We start from the raw sequence: 24860 nt of genomic DNA on the forward strand, positions 1-24860 counted from the left end.
GGCCACACAGAGTATTGGTTACAGGAAGGACGTGGACTCTTTGGAGAGGGTGCAGAACAGGTTTACTAGATGCTGCCTGGATTAGAGGGTCTGAGCTATAAGGAGAAGGTGAATAAACAAAGGTTGTTTTAGCTGGAGTGGTGGAGGTTGAGGGAGACGAGATAAAAGTCTATAAAATTAGGTGGTGCGTAGATAGGGCTGACGGTTAGAATTTTTTCTCCCAAACTTGAAATGTCTACTTTTTACAGAGTGGGAACAGTCTGGAACGTGCTGCCAGGGCTAGTGGTGGAGGCAGATGGGGTGTTTAAGGTGCTTATCTAAAAGTCCATGAATATGCACATAATGGAGGGATATGGACCAAAGGCAGGCAGGAGGGATTAGTTTAATCTGGCATCATGTTTGATACAACACTGTGGGCCGAAGAGCGCATTCCTCTGCTGTACTGTTCTACGTTCTACATTCTAGATTTGGATCCTGGTGGGGTGGAAACAGGACTGGAGGATCCTACTGGTGTTGTGGGAGGGAAGAGAATGGGTTGGACACAGCTAAGGGCCCTGTCAGGTGTAGTGGCAGGGAATCCGCAGATAAGGAAACGGGTAGACATTTTGGATAAAAGGACAATATTTCCCACAACATATCAGTGTCAAGTCTTCAAAATGCCCTTCATTGTCAGTACAGTACTGTTGGACATCCTGAGCTCAAGAACGGAGGTTAAACTTGAGTTCCCAAGTTGAAGATGAAGATGAAGAAATTGCTCTGAAATAAATGTGTGAATGACAGAGAAAAAGCCAGCTCTGGATTGTGACTGATTCTCCTTAAATCAGGGAGAATTGCAGTGGTGGAAATTTCTGCATTGAAACCACTGTTGTCATCTGGCAATATTCAATTCTTTCATCAAATTTTGCATAATTACTTTTCCTAGCAAACATGCTGGAACAATGAAGGAGGTGGTGATGAACTGATAAGAAGATTCTTAAGTGATCCTTAAGTTACTTAACACCAAACTACTGCAAAATAAAATCCCACACAGAAATGTAATTAACATTACAGTGGGAGGTTGGAGGGGGATGGGATGCAGGGAGAGGAACAAATATTCACTGTTAAGCATAGGTGAATGCAACATCTTCCAATCCTCCAAATTTAAATGGTGAAGGATTTTATTACAATCAATAGACTAACTTTGATCATGCTAAATAAATGAACAATGATTAAGTGGGGAGAAAAGTTTAAAATGCAGATTAATGGTTTCAGTGGAAGTATCCTAAGAAAACTACGTAATTCCTCCTGATGTTGAACACAGGAATCTTTTCAAAAATTTACTAATGTCTGATCCTCTGCCAACTGTTTGTTGGTGGGTCAAATATACTCCTGATCAAAACAGTGCAGCAAGAGGATGAAATTCCTGTTTAAGCAGAGTATACCAAATGATAATTCTTTTAACTTCACTGTTTAAACAGCCAGGAATGCAAAATTAATGCTTAACTGAATGGCCAGTTGCAAAACCGCCAAACTACTGATGCTGAACTAGCTCCAGGCCTGAGAAAAATTGTAATGAAGCCTAAACAATACTCCATGCAAATTAATCTATTTTTACCTTTTCTAACAAATAGGGTGACTTACATTGGAGTAGACAAATTGTAAAAGCAGCTTTAAAACCCCTTACCAGCTTGAAGTGACCTTCATAGGAGATCATAACATGAGGCTCTATTTGTCATGGTGACGCATGAGCTGGAGGAGTTGGAAAAGATAGTTAAACAGTGAGATAAGCGTAGATTTGTCCAAGCAGGTAAAAAGGTAGGGACCCTGGTATGCCACAAAACCTTGTGTATTGCCTGTTCAATAATAACTCTTATGTCATCGTTCCTGCATTTTAATCACACTACTTATTTACTTAGTATCTTTAACACAGTAAAGGTTCAATTCACAGAGTCTTACTAAAGCAAAATGGAATGTTAAGCTACATGAGATTTCTAGGACATATGACAAAACATTGCTCAGAGAGAAACTTTAAGCAACATCTCGAACAAGAAAGAAGTACAGCCACACTGATATAGGGTCATAGAGTTTGCTTCTGTGCTCTACAACTCTTCGATCTAACACGTCATGCCGACCACGTTTCTCAAACTAAACTAATCCCACTTGTCTGTGTTTGGCCCATATCCCTTCAAATCTTTCCTATCCCTGTACTTGTCCAAAGAGTCTTTTGATTGATAACTGTACCTGCATCTACCATTTCCTCTGGCAGTTCATTCCACATTAGGAACAATGTGGTCAAAAATCTGACCTCTGGGTCCCTCTTAAATCTTTCTCCTCTCACCTTAAAAATATGCCCTCTAGGTTTGAACTTCCCCACTCTAGAGGGAAGACCTTTGCCACACGGTTTTGAAAAAGAGGAAACTCCATTTAAGGCCTTAGCAACTGCAAATTGCTACCAATAGTGAAACAATTAAAATCTTGTGAGAATTACAGGAGCACAGATATTCTGGACAGCTGTGGAATTGGAGGAAATTACAGGAAGTAGGGAGTTGTATGTGTATCTTGCCTTCTGCTGCCATTAGACACAGTTAAACGGAGTGCATGTAAAAAAAGCGATGGACGGGGCATCAAAGGATCACCTTTGTTAAAAAGCCATCTCACTATCCTCTTAGCAAAATCAATTGAACACAAATGCATGAATTTGTATACCATGAATTAAACTCCCCTTAAAAAAAGTTAGTCACCTCAACTCAAAACTACCCTCTTAACAGAAATGATCAACATTAATCATTGCTGACTAGTGCCCCTCTCGCCAAAACTGTTGTTACAAATTTGGAGGATTTTTCCATCAAGTTTAAACTGATTGCATTTTTTTAAAAAATGTCCTCTTTAAGATGTTAACATTTTGGATTCCTCGCTTACCTTTTCTTCTCATTTTTTTTTCCAACCTTTCTTTCCTCTATTTTTCTTTCTGTTCCTGATCACCATTATAATTTACCCTTCCTTCTCAGCTGTTGCTCTTGTTGAACTTCACAACTCTTCAATCTGAATGCTTAGGAGATATCCAGTTACCTCCCTGTTCACTTGGTTTTTAGCTGATGAGTTTCCCTGCTCGCACATATAGCAATTTGGTACAAAATGCTTAAAAACCAAAACGTGCAAGCATGAATCTAACAGCTGAACTGTTAAGTATCCTCAGCACTCAAGTCCAGAGAGAGTGGACAGCTATGAGAAAGGACTAGTAGGATTCACTGCTCTTGTAGTAGGTAAAGGTTGAAGTACCATGTCCACTGATACCTACCTGTGGGTTAGCAGTAGCAATGCCAAGTCCAAAAGTCTCTACATAAAAGGTGGCAGGGTGATTCCAACCTCTAATACAAATGAATCTAGTTCATACCGTAGTTGGTTCATACAATAGTTTCAAAAATCTACTGGGCAACACAGCAGTTGCTAATCAAGGCCATTTCAGTGTAGATATGCCATCAGTGAAGGATCTAGAGGTGTCACAACCATCTCCAGCTGCAGAGAAAACTTGCCACATATGCCAGGAGTCAAAATGCAATTAAGTGTAAAAGCACAGAAACGGGCACGTGGCTTTCTTGCCAATGCTTGTAACTGTAGATCAAGTAAACTAACGCACACAGCAGTGTTTGGGTCTGAAACACACAACAACATAGACAATGGAATTAGCAGCAGATTCTCATAACATTTTTCTGTCTTAGATATTTGCTAATCAGCACATTCAGAGACGTTAACACACACATCTACAGCAAGTGGGACTTGATTCTGGGCCTCCTAGCTCAAAAGTAGTCTCATACCACTGTACCACAAGTCACTCTCATCACACCTTTCAAAGTTTACCCTGAATGAGCTCTTAATTGAGCAGTGTACACAGAATGAGTAGGATGTGCATAGGCATACAACAACATCTCTCATTCACGATACGGAGGTGAAGATACAATCCAACAATGCAAGATTTTCAGTCAGTGTTCTTTCAAATGTCATACTTTGTAGAAAGCTGTGGTAAAAGGAAGTGGATAAATTGAATCAAGGAGATTAATTTAAACTAAAAAATGTCCTCAGGAAGTAAACTCAGTCAGATATCTTCATTTTCCATTGATCCTCGTTATAATTTGCTGCATCTCTAATTAGATATTAAGTTCAAATTCTTCTTTATATACCTAAATCTCATTTGCTTACCTATATGCTAAGAATAGGCCCATTATAGATCCCAGTTTTTGATTTACTGCAACGATCTAACCTCGAGGTCCTTTCACCACTTGCTTTTCTTTTGTCTCCTTAAACACCATCTTATTCCAATTAATACCACAGACCATCAGTTTCTTGTTCCTAACAAAAAAACACAGCTGATAATCACTTTATCAAATGAAGCTATTCTCAATTTCATAGCTCATGCTCATCTCTTTTAGGTTCCACTAACTTCTACCTTTGCAAATCTTTCCTTCTAGAATTTCACTAATCTGTTGTTAAAAGCCTCTATTACATTTTCATTAGATTCCATCAAGGTCCTTGAATTAAAAAAAAGGTTCCAGTGATGCAAGTAACTTCAGACATTTCTCCTTCTATCATAGCCTCCACGTACATGCTGTGGTTCTACAATCTAAATATTCACCCCTTCTGAAGGTGGAGCCAAAATACTTAAATATATCTGTCATTCACCTCAATTGCAACTAGGGAATGACTCAGTCAGAAGTGGATTATGTACAATGGTCACAGTCAGTCACAATCATGCTTTATAGACATCACCCGATTATCCATTGTATTGACCTCAAAAGAAGAGGTAAAACAAACAAGAAGGAGCAAATTACTGCAGATGCTGGAATCTGTCCTGAAAACAAAATGCTGGAGATCACAGAAGGTCAGACAGCATACACGGACAGAGAGCAAGCTAACATTTCAAGTCAGGATGACTCTTCTTCAGAGCCAAAGTGGTGTGGAGGAGGCAGTATTTATGCTATATTTGGGAGTGAGGTGTAGTGTGCTGGTGGAGAAAAGGTGATGAAAGTTCAGATTAAGTGATCCGATCATGTTGATCGTTTGGATTACATGTTTTCCTCCACTAGCACTCCCAACTCACCACCACAAGCCCCCCAAAGCATAAATGCTGCCCCTCCACTCTTCAGAGCTGGAGTGAAGTGTCATTCAGCCTCGAAATGTTAACTTGGTCTCCCTTCATGGATGTTGTCTGACCCACTGTGATCTCCAGCATTTGCTCTTTTCGTAAACAGACATGATCTCTGTTGAGCAGCCAATTTAAATCAAAATTGTTTTAGGCCATTTAATGGTAGTTAAACTTGGATGTAACTTTATTTTCTGATTTTTTCAGGATTACCTCCTTATCGCTGATGTATATTGTCTATTCAGAAAGCTTACTTTCTTTACGTTGGTATTTTTCCTTCCTATTCGTTTTTTGACTTACATGACTTTTTTGTGACTTTGAAATATTCTTTATGGTCACTGATTTTTTTTTGTTAATTTATCTTATTAAATAGGAGGAAGTAGTGGTCTGCACTGGTAAATTACTAGTCCAGTAATCTACAGGTCCAAGTTACAGTTGCGAGGACATGAAGTCAAATCCTACTACAGCAATCTGGAATTTAATTAGGTAACTGAATTTAAAATTATTAGTAATGGCGATTGTGAAACCACTGTACTGATAGGTGTAAGGAGTGCAGGATGAATAGAGGAATGAAGGTTTTGGTCAAGGATAAGAAGCAAGCATATTTCAGGTACAGGCAGCAGAGAACAAGTGAATCCCGATTAGTGGAGAAAGGCAGTAGGAGTACACTTAAAAAGGTAAATCGGGAGGGCAAAGAGGGGGCATGAGATAGCCTTGCCAAATAGGCTTAAGGAGAATCCAAAAGGAATTTATAAATACATTAAGGACTAAAGGGTAACTAGGGAGAAAATAGTACCCCTTAAAAAGATAAGCAAGACCCCCTACGTGCGGAACTGCAGGAGACGGGGGAAGATACTAAATGAGTATTTTCTAGTGTTTACTGTGGAGAAGGATGTAGAAGATAGGGAACATGGGGAAATATACAGTGACATCATGAAAAATGTCCATTTCGCACTGAGGTGGTGGGGCTGGATGGCTTAAAACACTAAGGTGGATAAATCTCCAGGACCCGATCAGCTGTACCCTAGGACTCTGTGGGAAGCCAGAGAAGTGATTGTTGGGCTCCTTGCTGTGATATTTTTATCATCGCTAGCCACAGGTGAGCTGCTGGAAAAGGTGAGCTGCCACCATTTAAGAAAGGTTGTAAAGGAAAAGCCAGGGAATGATGGACCAGTGAGTCTGACATCAGTGGTGGGCAAGTTGTTGAAGGGAATCCTGAAGGACAGGATTCCCATGTATTTGATTAGACTGATTAGGGATAGCCAACATGGCTTTGTGTGGGAGAAATCGTGTTTCACTAACTTGCTTGAGTTTTTTTTTGAAGTAACAGAAGATTGATGGAGGACAGAGCAGTGGGCGTAATCTACATGGACTTTGGTAAGGCATACAACAAGGTTCCTCATGTAGACTGGTTGGTAAGGTTAGATTACACAGAATTCAGGGAGGACAAGCCAATTAGATAAAGAACTGGCTCAAAAGGTAAGAGACAGAGGGTGTTGGTAGAGGGTTGTTTTTCAGACTGGAGGCCTGTGACCAGTGGTGTGCCACAAGGATTAGCGCTGGGTCCAGTGCTTTTTGTCATTTATATCAATGATTTGGATGTGAACGTAGAAGGTACGGTTAGTAAGTTTGCAGACGACACGAAAATTGGAGGTGTAGTGGACAGCAAAGGAGGTTACTTCAGAGTACAGTGGGGTCTTAATGATACGGCCCAATGGGCCGAGGAGTGGCAGACAGAGTTTAATTTAGATAAACGTGCACTGCTGCATTTTGGAAAAGGCAAAATCAGAACAGAACTTGGGTAAGGGCCTGGGGAATGTTGCTGAACAAAGAGACTTGAGAATGCAGGTTCACAATTTCTTAAAAGTGGAGTCGCCAGTAGACAGAATAGTGAGGACAGCGTTTGGTATGCTTGCCTTTAATCTGTTAGTGCATTGAGTATAGGAGTTGTGATGTCATGTTGCAGCTGTACAGGACATTAGTTAGGCCACTTTTGGAACAATACGCACAATTCTGGTCTCCCTACTATAGGAAGAATATTGGAAACTTGAAAGGGTTCACAAGAGATCTGCAAGAATGTTGCCGGGGTTGGAGGGAGAGGCTGAATAGGCTGGGGCTTTTTCCCACCCCCCCCCCCCCCCCCTCGAGTGTCAGAGGCTGAGGGGTGACTTTATAAAGGTTTAGAAAATCATGAGGGGCATGGATATGGTAAATAGATGAGGTCTTTTCCCCAGGATGGGGGCAGTCCAAAACTAGAGAATATAGGTTTAATTCAGAGGGGAAAAGATTTAAAACTGACCTAAGTGGCATCTTTTTAAATGCAGAGGGTGGTGAGTGTATGAAACGGGCTGTGGAACTGGAGGAGGCTGGTACCACTGCAGCATTTGAAAAGGCATCTGGATGGATATATGACTCGGAAGGGTTCACAGGGATACGGGCCAAATTGGATTAGATTTACTTAGGATAATTAGTCAGCATGGTTGAGTTGGACTGAAGGGTATGTTTCCACACTGCACATCTCCATGACTTTCTAAAACTATTGTCATGAAAAAAATCCAGTTTGTTCACTAATGTCCTTTAAAGAAGAGAATCTACCATATATACCCAGCTGAGCCTATATGCGATCAGTTATGTGTTGATTGCTAGCTTTCCTCTGAATTGGCTAAGAAAGCCACTCAGTTTAAAAGGTTATTAGGGATGGGCAACAAATTCTTGCCAGCAATGGACACATCACAAATATATCAAAATTTACTCAGCTTGAGCCATGCAATTGTGTTGACAGTTCTTTCTAATTCCCTATTCTTACATTAAACCTAATTATTGTTTCCGAAACATTTTCTTACTTTTTCAGGATTGATTTCCTCTATTTCATTCAAGATATGTGCTTTCATCTTTATTGTAGCAATATACTGGGTCTGATTTTTGTTCCTGGGTCAAATGGCTTGTGTACAGGCACACTCACTTGTACATTTTGCAAGCTTAAGGCTTTCTGATACAATCCTCCAAATAGCACTTGACCCTTCACATTGGTCTTCATAAAAGTCACCTGCCCCAGCTCTGTAGACAGGTTGCTGAACAAAGATCTGGGGGTGTAAGTACATAGTTCCTTGAAAGTGGGGTCCCAGTTCATGAATGATGTTTGCCTTCATGAGTCAGTGCGTTGAGTATAGGAGTTGGGATATTATTTTGTGGATGCACAGGACATTAGAGAGGCCGCTTCTAGAATACAGTATACAATTCTCGTCGCCCTTCTGTAGGAAGGATGTTGTTAAACTTGAGAGGGTGCAGAAAAGATTTAAGGATTTTCCTGGGATTGGAGGGTTTGAACTTTAGAAGGAGAGTGAATAGGCTGGGGCTATTTTCTTCTGGAGCGGAGGCTGAGAGGTGACCTTGTAGGGATTCATACAATCATGAGGGACCACGGATAAGGTGAATAGCCAAGGTCTTTTCCATGGGGTGGGGGAGTCCAAAACTAGAGGGCATGGTTTTAAGGTAAGAGGGGGGAGAAAGAAAAAAATCCAGAAAAGGACCTGAGAGGCAAGTTTTTTTTTCTGCAGAGGATGGCGTATGTGTGGAATGAGCTGCCAGGAGGTGAGAGGCAGGAACAATTAAAAGGCACCTAGAGGAGTAGATGAATAGGAAGGGTTGAGGGAGATATGGTCCAAATGGGACTAGGTCAGGTCAGGTCAGATTGGGATGTCTGGTCAGTGGGGACAAGTTGGGCTGTAGGGTCTGTTTCCATGCTGTATGACTCAGTGCTAACCCACTCCTTTTCTTCCTTATTAAAAAAGGTTTATACCTGGCATTTTTTACCTGCCAATAATCGTAATTCAGTTGCAGATATCTGAATTATTGGCTTCACAATTGTCAGTAATGAATCCTGGTCCTGCCTTATGGTTTAAAAGGATAATGAGGCTGTATTGATCAAGGTTGATGGAGAAAATGGTAATATTCAACAATGCCACGAGTGTGACAAAACTAGTTTCTGAAGGTGTAAAGCTAATACCAAAAAGCAACCCAAATGGTTCTACAGCAATTATTTTATTGCAGTTCAAGTGCAGTAATAGGTCACCCTTGAAACAATTCCTAATGCCATCATGAAACGGAATCAAAAGGACCACGTGGACACTAACCACATAGAATAATGCTATTTGTCACGGTCATAGAATCCCTACAAATGTGGAAGGAGGCCATTCAGCCTATATCAAGTCACACAAATCCCCTTAGGAGCAACCCACCAAGACCCCGACCCTACCTTACCTCCATAACCTTTCATTAAACACAGCCAATCCACACAAATCTGCACATCTTTGGACTGTAAGTGGAAACTGGAGCTCATGGTGGAAACCGCATACAGTCACCCAAGACAGGAATCAAACCCAGGTTCCTGGTGCTGACAGGCAGCAGTGCTAAGCATTGAGCCATCATGGTGCTTATAGGTGCATGTACATGTGTAACCAATGTTTGCATTTGTGAGCATCTGCAGCACTGGTGTATTGCTCATTTGTTCAAACGGGCACCTATGCACAAGTTCTTTTGCACACTGCATTTATGTTCACATGCACAACTGTGTATGTGAGCAAGATAAAGGAAAAAATAGCAAGGATTCATTTGTAACATTCAAAAACAGAAATTGCTGGAAAAATTCAGCAGGTCTGGGAGTGAAAACGGAGTTAAGTCCAGTGACCCTTCAGAACTTGAGGATACGTTTTGTCTGAACCAAATTCATTTGGTGCATGTCTGTTGAAGAAAACTGTCTAGAAAATAGACTCCAAAAGAAATAAATTAATCTACAATGACATAACAATCATGCAACAGTAGGCAGAAACAGTTTGCAAGTGTTGTTCGAACACATTTACAGTACTGTTTAGTTGATCTGCTTGCTCTAAACGAGTGCAACTTCATCTTGCACAACTTGAAAATATTTAACTTCATTCTAGCCAGAATTAGGGGGCATTCTTTAATGCCATGTTAGGAGAGTTCAGCTATGTTGGTTTAAAAGGAATGATGATAAACTGTAGGTCACATTTGCAAATGGGATCCTCAGATGCTAAAAGGGCCCATGAGGATGGTAGATTTCTACATTGACAAACACGGAACAACTTTGTACTTAATTTCTAATGTTTTACTGAAGACTTTTTTTCAAAAAAAACACAATACTAAAACTGGATAGTCTTTGAAGTCTTGTGGCAACTGAGGCATCCCAGTTGGTCCACAACACTGAAAACATGAAAGTGACAATCATACTATCAATTGTCTATGACCAAGCTATAAAAACCTGTTCAAAGCTGTTGATGACTTGATCTCTAAAATTAGACTAATTTAAACTGATCTCTTTTGAAAAAATAACCGTACTTGATTTGTAGCATTTAAAATTAGGTTTAAATTTTTGAATATAGGAATATTAGAAGGTTCATTACACCAACTTGATATAGTAAGGTTGAATTTTCATGGGATTCTCCTGTATCTTCGGTGGGAGACCCAGGGAAACCCCAGAATAAATGGTACCACTACTATATTTGTTGTTTATCCAGTGATTCTGGAAGTCTTCCAAAGTAGTTGCCATGAAAAAGAGAGAGAGAATTCCTGTGGAGGTGCAATCTTATTTCTCTCAACTCAGCATAATTAGTTTCTCATCGTTCTTCTCTTGATAATTATATCCAGATGCCCAAAACCCCTCTAGCGTGGCTTTTTCAACAGCCTCTATTGATCATTTATTCCGTGATTTTGAAACAAAAAGAGTGTCCTGGCATCTCCTTTTATCCTCAAATTACTAATTTTTGCCAATTTTCCTCAAGCATTTGAGCCATTTGTCATAATGAGCAATTTGTCTGCAACAACTTTGGCATTGCCATTGCATTTTCAATGCAGTCAGCTCAAGCCTTCTCTTCTTTAAAAAAAATCAATCTAATTTCCTTGACGTTTTTGACCTTGTGAACTACTGCCCTGGAAACAATGCTGCTGCCACGCGGGACATGTTGGGATGTGCTTGACAGTCTTTGTGAATCACATATCTCCATGTTAGAGGGAGAAAAGAATAGAGCAGCGCTTTAATGGTGATGATGTAATCTCTGGCACCATAGTTGGCAACGATACAACCGAATGTCACCAAGGTTCCAAGCAAATTTTAGTCACGACAGCAAACTCATCAAAACTAGCAAAGCTTAGATTTCCTTTGCCTCCCTTTTCCCACACACCAACTCAGACACAAACAAATGCAGCTACAATAACTCAGACAGTAGTCATACATTAAACAAAAAGAAATGCTTACATTTATATAGTCTGTTCATTACCTGAGGGCCTTTCAAAGCACTTTAGAAGTCTAATCACTGCTGTATGATAGGAAACGTGGCTGCTAACTGCTCACAGTAAGATCCTGCAGTGAGGTTATAACTGAATAATGCTGTAAGATCCAAAGCCCAACTGGATAAGACTGGAATTATACTGTTCTGAACAAACGAAGGGCTCTTTAGCCTAATACTCACAAATTTAGAGACAATTTCTGTTTTAATAGCCACAAAAAGGTGTGGCAAGCAACATGCAGTTTCACATCTAACTGAAATGGTTCAGTATCAAAATTTATAAAGTGCCCAATCAGCCATAAAAAGTCCAGCTGAGCATCTTAGAAACTGGCTGCATTACGTGCAGGAATGACGCTATATCTACTCTCCAACCCAGGAATACGTGCTGACCTCCTTTGTCATCACTAGCTATAGATCAAATTGGGTAATACTTCAGAAATGTGCTGCCACTTTCACATTGTTACAAAACACCACTAATGCAGAAGTATCTGTAATGACGTACATACTAAAAACAATCAGGCCCACACACACATATGCTGATAACACAATTGGTTCAAAAACCCACTGACATATCTACTTATACTGTAGCACATTGTAAAAATCTCCAGTCTTGTTCACAGACAATGTCACAATCTTTTCCTCAGGTTAGTTGTTGGTTCACAGACCAGTGTGAATCTGCAACCAGTTGAAAGTGACACTAGGAATTAACAAAACATGACAAGAGAATGGGTTGACTAGTTTTTTGTCTCCTTTACAATCAGATAGGTTTACCCTAGAAATCCAGGGGATAAGGTTCAGAGGGTGAGGGCATGCACCAAAACAAAGGGAAGAGCTTATTCACAACGTCAAAAGACGTGCCTTCTGCCAGCAACGCTCCCCCTCCCATGCACATAAGGGATCTGCATAATCGGGTGTCGGGTGCTTTTGAAACTGTACAGATCTAGGCCTCACCCAACTCCAGAGAAGGATTGCTTGATCCATCTTCCGCTTTATCTGGAGATCAAAAATGGACTATGTCTACAGAAGCAAGGTGAACAAACTTCAATAAAAGCTTTGAGGAGGAAAGAGGGAGAAAGACATATGAAAACCATACTCATTTTGATAACCAACTGTGTACGGCTTCGTCGAGCTCTGTACAATCCATCAATATGCAGTTATAGTGCTGGGTGGGGGAAGGGGGGGGGGGTGGGGGGGGAGTCTAGCCACATTGCCATGCAACCTTTTTTTCGGTTCAACCACGCCATGCCACTCTCTTGGAATGCTTTATACGGGAAAATCTTTTTCCACCTGCATCTTCAATGCCTTGGGAGGAAATGGAGATGGTATATCTGATCCGACCGATTCCTGAGCAGACCAGTCACTACAGTTCTGCAACACCAGATAGTTCAAACAAGTATCGAGATGCAGGATGGAGTGAATTGAGATGGGCCCTTCTAGCAAATCCTTCAATCATACCCAGAGTCTCAGTCTGATTGAATTCTGAACTGGAGGGAACTGCAGACGGGTAAGAGACCGCCACCTTCTGGACTGCACCTTTGCAAAGCAGGCCTGGGAAAGAGTTGCAGTTTTTTTTGGACTTGATTAATCCTGAACAGTTCTGTACTGCAGATCTCGGTATTGTATAAGCTGTTCAGGAGATGCAGATCGGATGAAAACATCAATTGCTGAAGTACCATCAATTCACTAAGTGATACTTTTTACCCAAAAACCTGTTGGTCTTTAGTACAAAGAGTATCAGTGACTGAGCACTGTGCACAGGCTCATTCAATGGTGCAGGAATGTAGTAAAAATGAGAAAGGATGTGAAAAGAAAATAGTGATATATATCATGATGTGTTATGATAATAGTAAATGTCAATTATCAACTTCCATTGTGTGATTTTAAAATCCAAGACCTTTATGAAGTGATTTTTAAAAAGTGGTGAACTACTGACCTGTAATGAATGCTGAGATCTCTTGATCAGAGAAAGTCCTGGGAACACATATTGAACTACTAGCACTCAAATTACAATTTCATCCAAAGACAGTGAACAACTATGTTAGGTGTCAAGGAGTTCACATCATCTGTTTAATTCATATTTGCATAATAAATTCACATATGGGAGATGAAAGGTTGCCTGTGGAGCATTTAGCTTGGTAGGACAACGAAGCTAGACTTAGAAATGTACAATCAAACAGTATTTTAATAGTTTGCTTAGCAGAACAGAGAAAAGGGGAAAAAAAAGGATTCACAACAAAGAAGCTAAAAGAAAAGGATTGCTTGCCCTCTTCTAGTTTCTTTCAACTTTCCAATGTCAGCGCCAATATGAAAGCAATTTGGAAAACATCTATTCACCAAAAAATCAAAAACTGGACAAATTTCATTCTAGTTTAATGTTAGCAACTCAACGACTTTTAAGAATATTAAACTGCATTTGTTCTTATCTACATGTACCGAACTCTTTTCCTCCCATTCACCCGCTTAAAAATTTAGTTGCATTTTGTTGTTTTTGGGAGTTGGTGGGTCATAAAATTCCTCTTTCATTCAAACCTTGACGGTTGGCTCCTTTATTTTCTATTGGAAGATGTCTAATTGAAGTGTAATGACAGTTTGCTAATAAAAGTTAGCCTGATGGTGACAAAGTTAAAGAGGAGGGCTATGTCTTTTCCTCCCCATTATTTCCTCAAACTCTGTTCATTTTCATCAGGATATGGTTTCTCAAGTATTCTTTAATATCTTAGTTTTATAATTGCATCATTTTTCATTACAGCGTAATTGCAACTGAGCAAAGTTGCCTCATCAGGCAACTTCACTTACCCGTGCCAACAAGGGGTCACTGGATAGTAGTCAAGATTTCCGTTACCAGCTCACGGCACTGAGGCCGACTGCAATATGAGATTTATTAATTTAGTATACGCCAGGGAGTAGATTTGAAAACCTCATGTATTGAATGGCTCAGTGCCATTCTGGTCAGCAAACAGCAACAGAAGCAGCCCCAGTGTTTAAGCTGGTTTGCCTAGACCTCAGTATCTTTATACCAAGATAGCAGTGCATATGTGCGGCCACCAATGTCCTATCAGTATGTTCCTCCAGGAACCTTGAGTATTTTAATGTGAATGAGGATAGAGGCACCTTCTGGTCTGAATAGAGTAGGGTAGTCTGTTATAATAAAACAAGAGGTAGTTTATAACATCTCTGCAACAAATTCACAGGGTATAAGGTCACGTACACATTAATAGAGAGAGTGTGTTGAGATGTCTCAAATCTTGGGTCTAACTCCTTCAACATCCCTAATTACGTTCCCCATCAGTCCTCATGACTTCATCACAATGGATGGTCCTTATGACATTCCAAGAGTATTAACTCTTTCAGTCACATACACCAATCTCTCTCTCTCTTCCCCCCCCCCCCACAAAGTCTTCCCCCCCATTATGTTACAATAATATAGCGTAATTGCATTTAGCAGTATGCCATCCTCCCCACAGAAGTCTTTGACTTTACAAACTCAAATAATCTGGAGGTTTCATCATTCCCTCCCCACCCCAACTGTGCTCTCCTCAGACATTGATGAATGGTACAGTGTTGGGTAGCTGACTTGAACTGTCTTCCTTCCAAGGAGGTCTGTGGTTTCCTCTGAACTGGAGGATTGAAACTCTTCGATTTCTTTCAATGATGTAATCCCAGCTAGAGCAAGCAATCTTTTCTCCAGTGCCATGAAGCTTTGGTTATTGCTAGTTTCATTTACTTTAGATTTTTTTCATGTGCACTCAAGTACGGAAGTGCAGTGAAAATGTATAACATCACCTGACAAAGCACTATCTTCAGTACCAAGGCACAAAAACAAAAAGGTACAGAATATTAAGAGAAGCAGAGTTTAAAATGTTAAGCATTACTTCATAGCATAATTAGAGGTGGCTTCTATGGAGTTACGTGTCACGTGTCTGTTTCAGTGGATTTCTATTCTCCATCTGTCTGTAGGTGGGTGGATATTTTACTGCAACCTATGCGTCAGGCTTTCTTTTGCCCTCAGTGATCAACTGTTTATAAAATCAAATCATTTAACTTCCATAATTGTGTTGCTTGGAGATTCATTCTTGTATGTGACCTCCACTATTGTTGTTGGGAATTCTCCCTGGGGGATAAAGTGTAGCAGAAATTCCACTACAACTTATCTCTTCCACATCAGCTCTGTATTTAGTGACAGTCTTGAATCTGTCAGCACCAATTGTTCGCTAAACTATGTTGTAATCTGACTCAATTCAGTTACAAATCTTTAATTATCTCAAGTGGAGTATAGTATTTATTGGCCGCCTCATTGCCCACGTTTCCTCATAAGTGTTTCCAGCTCTGAGTTTGAACTTTTGTCAATGATAGCTGTTGAAAATGTTTCCATCACACAGTTTACAATCTTGTAGATGGTACAAGGCAAAAATTTTATCCCAACATATCAAAAGAGAAATTCCTAGAGGTTAGTTAAGTTTAAAAAATCCCAAGTCTACAACCAGTTGTTTTCGAAACTTTTGCAATTTAACCTCTTCCAGCTTTTGAATCTTCCATCACTTAGTGTCCCTGATATCAGAGAGCCACAGTTGTCATATAATTTCAACATTAAGTGCTTCAGCACCCAGACCATGTTGCTACGCTTTAGTCCAGCTGAAGACACATTTTTCCTCTCCACCACCAAGCCCCACTATCTGATGTGGGGGTTTTTCCAGTTTGAAATTTGTGAGTTCACCTACATATCTTGCAAAAATACTATATCTAGGTCACCCACTTTTCTGCCAAGGAAAACACTTGCCCCCACACCGCCTCCCTCACCCCTATCCCAGGCCCCAAAGATGACTTTCCATATTAAGCAGAGGTTCACCTGCACATCTGCCAATGAGGTATACTGTATCCATTGTACCCGGTGTGGCTTCCTCTACATTGGGGAAACCAAGGGGAGACTTGGGGACCGCTTTGCAGAACACCTCCGCTCGGTTCGCAACAAACAACTGCACCTCCCAGTCGCGAACCATTTCAACTCCCCCTCCCATTCTTTAGATGACATATCCATCATGGGCCTCCTGCAGTGCCATAATGATGCCACCCGAAGGTTGCACGAACAGCAACTCATATTCTGCTTGGGAACCCTGCAGCCCAATGGTATTAATGTGGACTTCACCAGCTTCAAAATCTCCCCTTCCCCCAGCGCATCCCAAAACCAGCCCAGTTCGTCCCCTACCCTCACTGCATCCCACAACCAGCCCAGCCTGTCTCTGCCTCCCTAACTTGTTCTTCCTCTCACCCATCCCTTCCTCCCACCCCAAGGCGCACTTCCATTTCCTACCTACTAACCTCATCCCACCTCCTTGACCTGTCCATCTTCCCTGGACTGACCTATCCCCTCCCTACCTCCCCACCTATACTCTCCCCTCCACCTATCTTCTTTTCTCTCCATCTTCGGTCCGCCTCCCCCTCTCTCCCTATTTATTCCAGAACCCTCACCCCAGCCCCCTTTTCTGATGAAGGGTCTAGGCCTTCCAGACATCTGCTCCGTGCATCATTTGATTATTTTCTCTCCCCCCCCGGGGAAAATATATGGTTAATAGCCCCAGGTGGGGTTGTACTGTGCCCAAGAACCCATTCATTTAAAAGTGGTAAGAGGATGAACATCTAGGGGAGTCATGACAAGAGATATTTACATGAATGCAATATAGATTTATAATATGTGACTAATACATATTGCTATCATAGTCTTAGTAGGTGACTTGGACGAAATGTTGACTTCAATAGATCTGGAGTCATAGTGAAGAATCAAGGAGGCCAAACTGATGTCATCCAGTTCCCTGAGAATAATGAAGTCACAATTGAGCTTAATGAAGTAATTAGTTTTTTGAAAAGTCTATTTCCATATAAAACAATATAAAACAGAATCTTGCACGAGTTCTGAATTTAAATTACCATGGTCTCATCTCTCGATGAATCTGTAGAGATCACTAATTAAATCATATATTGATCTCTCGGGTACTGTTCTAGGCAGTTTCTTAGTTTAGGTTGAATAAGCTTTCAATACCATTTCAAATTTTCTACCTCACCAGGAAGTGTCATCTGTAGTAATACCAGCTGTATACAGAAGTGTATTTATTACTTCATCATCGGTTTGGTATCCAATTTAGAAATTATTCTGTACCTCAAGAATTGTTTTCTTCAGGGCGTCCGATTGGGTGATCTACTTGATCCATTTGAAACGTCTTCCTGGCAATACTATTTCTGATGCTATGGCTTCATCACATTCTTAGATATTTTATCTCCTTTAAAGATTTTTATTTTGCAGTAATGCCAGTTCTCCTGTGCTTTCTTGTACAGGAATGGTTTTCCCAAGAGTTTCAGACAAAATGGAGAATTCCTATATTGCACAACTTTGATGAAGAATCTCCCGCCTTTCACAACCTAGATGGAGACTTCAAAACAGTTTCCAGAATTGGACCAGAAGTACTCATGCCTTTAATTTGTTCACCACTTATCAATTTTCAACTACTGCCTGTAACGTCCCTTACTCACCAATCTCTGATTACAGATTTCTGTGTTTCCCCAGGGTCTGAGTATTCAAAGTGGCTGAAGATAGGCATTTCCTGGCCGAACTAGAAGAATCACTTGCAGTGAACAAGATCATAGCTACAGCTCTGAAACTGGCTACAGGCTACAAGATATGGAACACATTTCTGGGCAGCTCTGTGGTTAGTGCTGCTGCCTCACAGCGCAAGTGACCTTTGTTCGAATCCACCTCGAATAACTATGTGAAGTTTGCACATAATGTCCATGTCTGTGTGGGTTTCCTACAGGTGCCCTGGTTTCGTCCCACAGTCCAAAGATATGCAGGGCTAGGTGGACTGGCAATGGCGAATTGTCCATGATATCTGGGGATGTACAGGCAAAGTGGATTAGGCATGAGAAATGCAGGGTTACAGGACAGGATTGGGAGCAGGGTGGGGATCGGGGTGAGGGGTAGATCTGAGTGGGACAATGGGTTAAGTGACCTGCCTTCACTAAGGATTCTATGATTATTACAGGGACTGTCTGGTAAACTTGGTCTTCAGTCTGACTCTCTCCCAATCCTTCAGCGATAATGGGAACTGCAGATGCTGGCGAATCCAAGATAACAAAAAAAAGTGTGTGTAGCTGGATGAACACAGCAGGCCAAACAGCATCTCAGGAGTCCCCTCCCCCCAATGCATCACTAAACCAGCCCAGCTCGTTCCCGCCTCCCTAACCTGTTCTTCCTCTCACCTATCCCCTCCTCCCACCTCAAGCCGCACCTCCATTTCCCACCCACCGGCCTCATCCCGCCTCCTTGACCTGTCCGTCCTCCCTGGACTGACCTATCCCCCTCCCGACCTATACTCTCCTCTCCAGCTATCTTCTTTTCTCTCCATCTTCGGTCCGCCTCCCCCTCTCTCCCTATTTATTTCAGAACCCTCACCCCATCCCCCCCCTCTGATGAAGGGTCTAGTCCCGAAACGTCAGCTTTTGTGCTCCCGAGATGCTGCTTGGCCTGCTGTGTTCATCCAGCGTCACACTTTGTTATCTCTCCCAATCCTTATGCGTTCTCCCTACCAGTCCTCGAGAACCCAGCATAGTAGGTGGTGCTTATGAAACAAACAAACAAAAACAACCAATCTTAACCCTTTCAGAATCTTACACAAAATCGATTGCTTTAACTGTGATACAATCCAATACCTTTAATATCTAGCTTAGTTTGCATTTATGAAACCCTAGAAGTCAAATAAGGCAATGTCTTGCACATTTAGGGTCAACTCAATTTTAACACTCTCTCAAAAGCAGATTTATGAAAAAAAATTCTCAGTCTGCAGATGGACTTATAGATTTGGTGCAGCAGAATATCTCTGTTTCCTTAAATGGATAGAGTTTGAAAAGTGTTATTTACTTCAGGCCTTTTCTGACAGGCTTGCTCCCCTGCAGTTTTCATTGAGCAGCAATTACCATTTTCTTTTCCATTCATTACCCAGGAGCCTTTTGTCCTATTATCCCCATGAAATCCATGTGTCAAGTGCTTCTAAAAACAGTGTGATTAGCATTTATTCAATACTATGCAACAGCATTTGATGCCAACAAGCCAAATATCACACTCAGGGAGTCAGTTTACACTTCTGTGAAACTATGGGATTTTTCTCTATTAAAAAGGTGTTAAAAATGCAATTTATTGGACTATATTAGTGATAATTAGGTATGGAAATAGCCTTGTATTTTCCTCATGAAAGCCTGATATGACAGAACAGTTCACAGTACCAGTGCCTTTGGGAAAACTGGGTTTCATAATGGTGAGGGACACTGGTGGTGAAAACAGAATGGAATAGTAATTTACTGTCATGTATTTTTACAAAAAAAAGGATACTGAAAGTTTTAATTTGCATATCGACACCTACATTAAAGACAAAGGTCATAGATAAGAGGTAAAAATTAAGACAGAGTTCATCCCAAATTAATTTAATTTCGGGGGAAGTCAATCAAGCCAGCAAATGCTGAAACAGCCAGGAGCTGAGAATGACCTTCACATTGGGACAAGACTGACAAACCTGGAGATGGCCTAGCCAAGACCACCACTCAGAACAAGGCCATTACAATAGGATGCTCCAGGCTGGAATACAAGACCTCCACACCGGAATGAGACCACAATGAAAATGGAATGCTTCCCTCTTCTGCTATCCACCGACAGGCATGAGGGCAGGTATAAGACAGTACGGTTCATAAGCTTATTTGTCTGCACCACTGCAGTTTGAGCATCTTGATTGTTTAGGTGAGAATAAGTACCAATTTGATTAAATTGGTGGTTGTGGCTTGAGGATGCCAGGACGAGATATTTCAAAGATAGTCAGCCCTCCTGTTATCTCTTCCTGTGGGATGTTTCTCTGACACTCGAAAGGTACAACAGGGCTGTGGGTCCCACACAAGAACTCAAAAAAAAGTACTGAAATTTTATCTGCTGCCATTCTGAAAATGGCAGTCCTCTTTTTAGGAGCACGTTTTGAAACTACAAGTCTTGTAAAACCTTTAGTACTTTGGCTGGGGTTTTGTTGTTGTTTGCATGTTCTTCCTCTTCACAAAATTATTTCAGGCTATCTTGATCGTTCTTCATTACATCTGCCACTTTCTTGCAACCTTTGGCATAAAAAAATTAAACTTATCTACTCTTCAACCTTTGAGTTTATTCTCATACATTTTTTTAAAATACTTTTGTATGTCTGTTTGTTTTGGTGTTCATACGCAATCTATATTCAAAGTATTTAGGCTTTATTTGATTCGCACTATTTAGTAGGACTACTCTGGATCCTGAAAAATGGTGCAACGTTGTCAGCACACTGCAAATTTATTCCATTCTTGTCTCTACTTTTTAACCTGCAAGTATATTGAAATCTGAATATTTGTTGCATGTACCGATTGAATAATTTTGATGACTGTATACAGTTTGTCATGTTCCTTTTCTCATTTTGACCCTACCAGATTTTTCCCTCTTGTAACCTAACGCTCTGTTTGGTCCCAATATAGATTTTGGATAAATCTCACGTCTTTATTGGCAAGTGTTACTTTCAACACATTATTAACTTTTAGTGATAAACTCAAGCACAAATGCATTGTCTAAAATTTGTTTTAACTTCTAGACATTTATTGATTTAAATATTCCCTCCCTTGTTTCTACTCCAGATCTAAAACTATTTCACCATCTCTGCTACAAAATGTGTGATTTTTTGTTATGATTTTTATTTTTCTGTCACTGAGTTAGTGTTTTTAAAAAAACTCCTGCACACCATTCCTTTAGGTTCTCAGGTAACAACAAATAATGTCTTAAGCTATTTGGAATGCATTCTCTAGTATATACTTAAATCACAAATTTCTGTTATCACCTCTAATGGTATTTTTCCAAGAACTTTTAGATGTTTGTTGTTACTTCATCTATGTCTACAGCTTTGCCTGTACTTATCGTTATCAGTGGAAAAGAATGCTTTGAAATCAATGTATAGGTCATCATTTGCTTCCATATCTAAAGATATATCTGATTTAGATCAATGTCAAAAAACGCACGTTCTGTAATTCAACTAATTAACAAAGTGCTTTTTTGATTCACAAGCAGCTTCATTGGCATAAACTATTTGTTCCACAAATGATCTTTTCTTTAATTTTAAAAATCACATCAGGCATTGTTAGATCCAAATCGAAGCTCCTCCTGTGATGATGTGTTCTACCCTATCTCATTCTGTACCCCAGTTCCAAATCTCAAAAGCAGACCCCTCTGTACCGACATAACAGTTGTCTATTTTCCATTCCAGACAGAGTTGCGGCACAAGATCAAGATTTTTTAATAAAAGTCAATTCACAAATCAGGAACAAAAGATATGCCCATTCTTCCTACCTGAAATGAGTAATTGTTTCTCCCAATTGCAACTGAAGGTATGATCAACCACCTCCATGTAGAAATCCAACTTGATCTGAATGACAAAGTATCATCTTTGATCCACTTACAGAGAGCTATTATGATGAAGTGACAAGGAACATACTTACTTTGTAATGTGCATTTTCCCCATGAATCACGTTGGATTATAGAATTATGATAAATCACAGAATCCCTACGGTGGGGAAGCAGGCCAGTCAGCTGAGTCCACGTCAACTCTCCGAAGAGGATCCCACCCAGACCCATCCCCCTACCCAATCCCTGTAACTCTCTGTTTCCCCATGGCGAGAAATCAACCTACTCTGCATATCCCTCATCATTGGTGGTCCCTCACTGAGTATGACTCTCTCACACTCTCAGGGTGTGTCCGCAGGTGGCTGTACAGACAGCTGGCAGTAACCACAGGCTGTTACAAATTACTACTTTCTGCGCCAAGTGTGTGGGGCATTGGCATGGCAGCATGCTCCTTTCACTGTTTTCACCTGGTTTACACCTCCCCCTCAATGGCAAGTCTCAAGATGTCCCCAGATGTTCCTTCTCCACTGCGGAGGGTTTTGGGCCAGTGAATCCCAGTGTCTGTGGGAATGCTGCACTTTACTCATTAGACCGCAAGGGTATCACTGAAGCCCTTTGTTCATCCACACGGAGCCGGCCTGCCACTTTGAAGCTAGGAGAAGAGCACCTGCTTGGGGAATCGTGTTGTTGACCTCATGACCATGTCCAGTCCACTACAGCCGATCAAGGTGGTCAGTGCCTTGCTACTGGGGATGTTGGCCTGGTTGAGGATGCTGGTGTTGATGCGTCTTTCTTTCCCCAGCGGATGTGCAAGACCTCAGGTAGGCGGCATTGATAGTACTGCTCCAGGACCTTGAGGTGTCTGCTGTAAACCTATGGGTAAGTTAGCATGGTCAATCCAGCTAACCCGCACATCTTTGGACTGTGGGAGCAAACCAGAGGAAACCCACACAGACACAGGGAGAATGTGAAAACTCCATGCAGACAGTGACTGGAGGGTGGAATCAAACCCAGGTCCCTGGCACTGTCAGGCAGCCACGCTAATCACTGACCCACTGTACTGCCCACAGTTGTGGAGATGACATTGTATTAATCATAGCAGATCATTGTGATTAAGTCTACAGTTCAAAATATGCTAACAGCTAAAAGTGACATTCTTACTGAAGGTAAGATCATTCAACTCCATGTAGAGACCCAACTTGATCTGAATGGCAAAGTATCGTCCTTGATCCACTTAAACAGAGAGCTATTATGAAAAAGTGACAAACAAAATTCTTGGATAAAGTAAACTGTACTCAACACATACAATTTAGCACTTCATCTCAAAGCTTGATTAGATCTCACCCTGTTAAGCACCAGATATAATAAGCTATCTGCACACAACTAATTACATTTCATTCCCATTCGATTACTCAGCATATAATGCACTCTTTCTCAGGGTTAGAATCCAGCTTGTAACTTGTTCCCAAAAATCATTTAGACACATTTTATTATCCAAATCTAGTTAATTAGATTCTAATATGGAACTCAATTCCAGGTATTTAGTGTCTATGACAAAGCCCAATTTTCAAAACTATATCTCATACAGTACTCAGATGATAGAGCAGCAAAATTGGAAAAGTAAAAAAGTTAACATGCTTTCATTCAATATTCAGCATGTTCAGTTTACATACTCTATGCTTCTAATAAAACGAGGCTGTATCCAACAAGAACAGGTTTTCTATTAAAAGGGATGGGGAAAATATTTGTTTCACAGAGAGATGCTGTTACTTCAGTTCTGGTGATTCCATGTGATCATGATACATTTCAATAAAAATGAATAAAATGAAAATATGTAACTACATTGAAGGAGCTGGTAGCTCTTTACAACTGAGCATTCTAAAAACTGTTTAAAGCATAAGTGATGGAGATCAATTAGTCTCAGTAAATGCCCTGCCGTTGAAATGCTGAATTAAAACAACCACGGGCTCAGCAAAAGAGCCTTTGACTCTGCACTGTTAGCTGCCAAGCAACAAGAAAAGTAAAAAGCCACGAGTGTCAGATGCAACCCTCTTTAAAAATACTACTCATTTCAAGCAGCTTTAATTTCCATGTACAAATGCAAAATAAAATATAGACCACAGATAAGTTGATCAGGTCAGAGTCTCTGATATTGGCAGCAAAGCTGAACTCAAATCTTACGTGCAAAGAAGATTTGAATTTCTAGGCTTGTATCAGTACATTTTTTGATTTACAATTTGTTCTGTGTTCAGTATACAGCTTAAGCTCCATTCACAATTCTTTGCAGGACAGAAAGCAATGATTCCCTCAGGCGTATTTTTCACTTACCGCAAGAGGTTTTTCAAACCCTCTTTGCTGGATCCTCTCCTAAAGACTGCACTGGTCATGTCCTTCAGAGTAAATCATACAAACACAAAACAAAGGAAAAAGCTTCTCCCTAGTTTTTGCTCAGGACTGGATGTGTTTTCTCTTGAACCAAACCTTTGCAGCTTTGTTTTCAAATATATTCAGTGAAAAACTCTTGTTGGCTGAAGTTTTCCTGTTTGATTTCTTGTGCAATCTGCAATGTTAATTCCTCCAGCGCTCTCTCCCTCTCTTTCTGCACAACCCCACAATCAGACAAGCTCAGTAACTCCACACTCCCTCATGCTGCATGTGTTTCTCATTCAGTCCTGCTAACACAGATTATATCGTTCCCCTCCCTTCAACCAAATCCACACAGGCCATGTGACCTTCTTAAAGGAAAGGGAGAAAGATTGAAAAAAAACCCAGGCGGTATACCACATTCCACCTAATATTGGAGACAAAGAAAACCAGCTCTAATTTCACTCCGTCAAATTTAACCTTCGGACACTGTAATGATTGCTTGCTTTTAAAGCTATCAACTCTGAACAAATCGGCGTGAGGGGCAGGAAGATGAAAATTTTGTCGTGCCATTTGTCGTTGTGATCTGGTATGCATCGTTTGGAAAAGCAGTGGAAGCAGATTCAACTGTAACATT

At 40.7% G+C, this 24860-nt stretch overlaps 1 protein-coding gene across 3 annotated transcripts in view; it reads right to left on the reverse strand.

Moving 5' to 3' along the window:
- Nucleotides 1-24860, reverse strand: part of lsp1a (lymphocyte specific protein 1 a) — a 314767-nt gene that overhangs the window by 150100 nt on the left and 139807 nt on the right. The window contains exon 1 of one of the 3 annotated variants that reach the window (XM_048545254.1): nucleotides 24188-24583. The exons of the other annotated variants lie outside the window; for them this stretch is intronic. Within the exon in view, the coding sequence (XP_048401211.1) occupies nucleotides 24188-24246 (59 nt within the window). The 5' untranslated portion in view covers nucleotides 24247-24583. Of the gene's footprint in view, nucleotides 1-24187; nucleotides 24584-24860 lie in introns of those variants that run through there. 3 annotated transcript variants of the gene reach the window in all.

Source organism: Stegostoma tigrinum, chromosome 17 (assembly GCF_030684315.1).
Source record: "Stegostoma tigrinum isolate sSteTig4 chromosome 17, sSteTig4.hap1, whole genome shotgun sequence".
Lineage (NCBI taxonomy): Eukaryota > Metazoa > Chordata > Chondrichthyes > Orectolobiformes > Stegostomatidae > Stegostoma > Stegostoma tigrinum.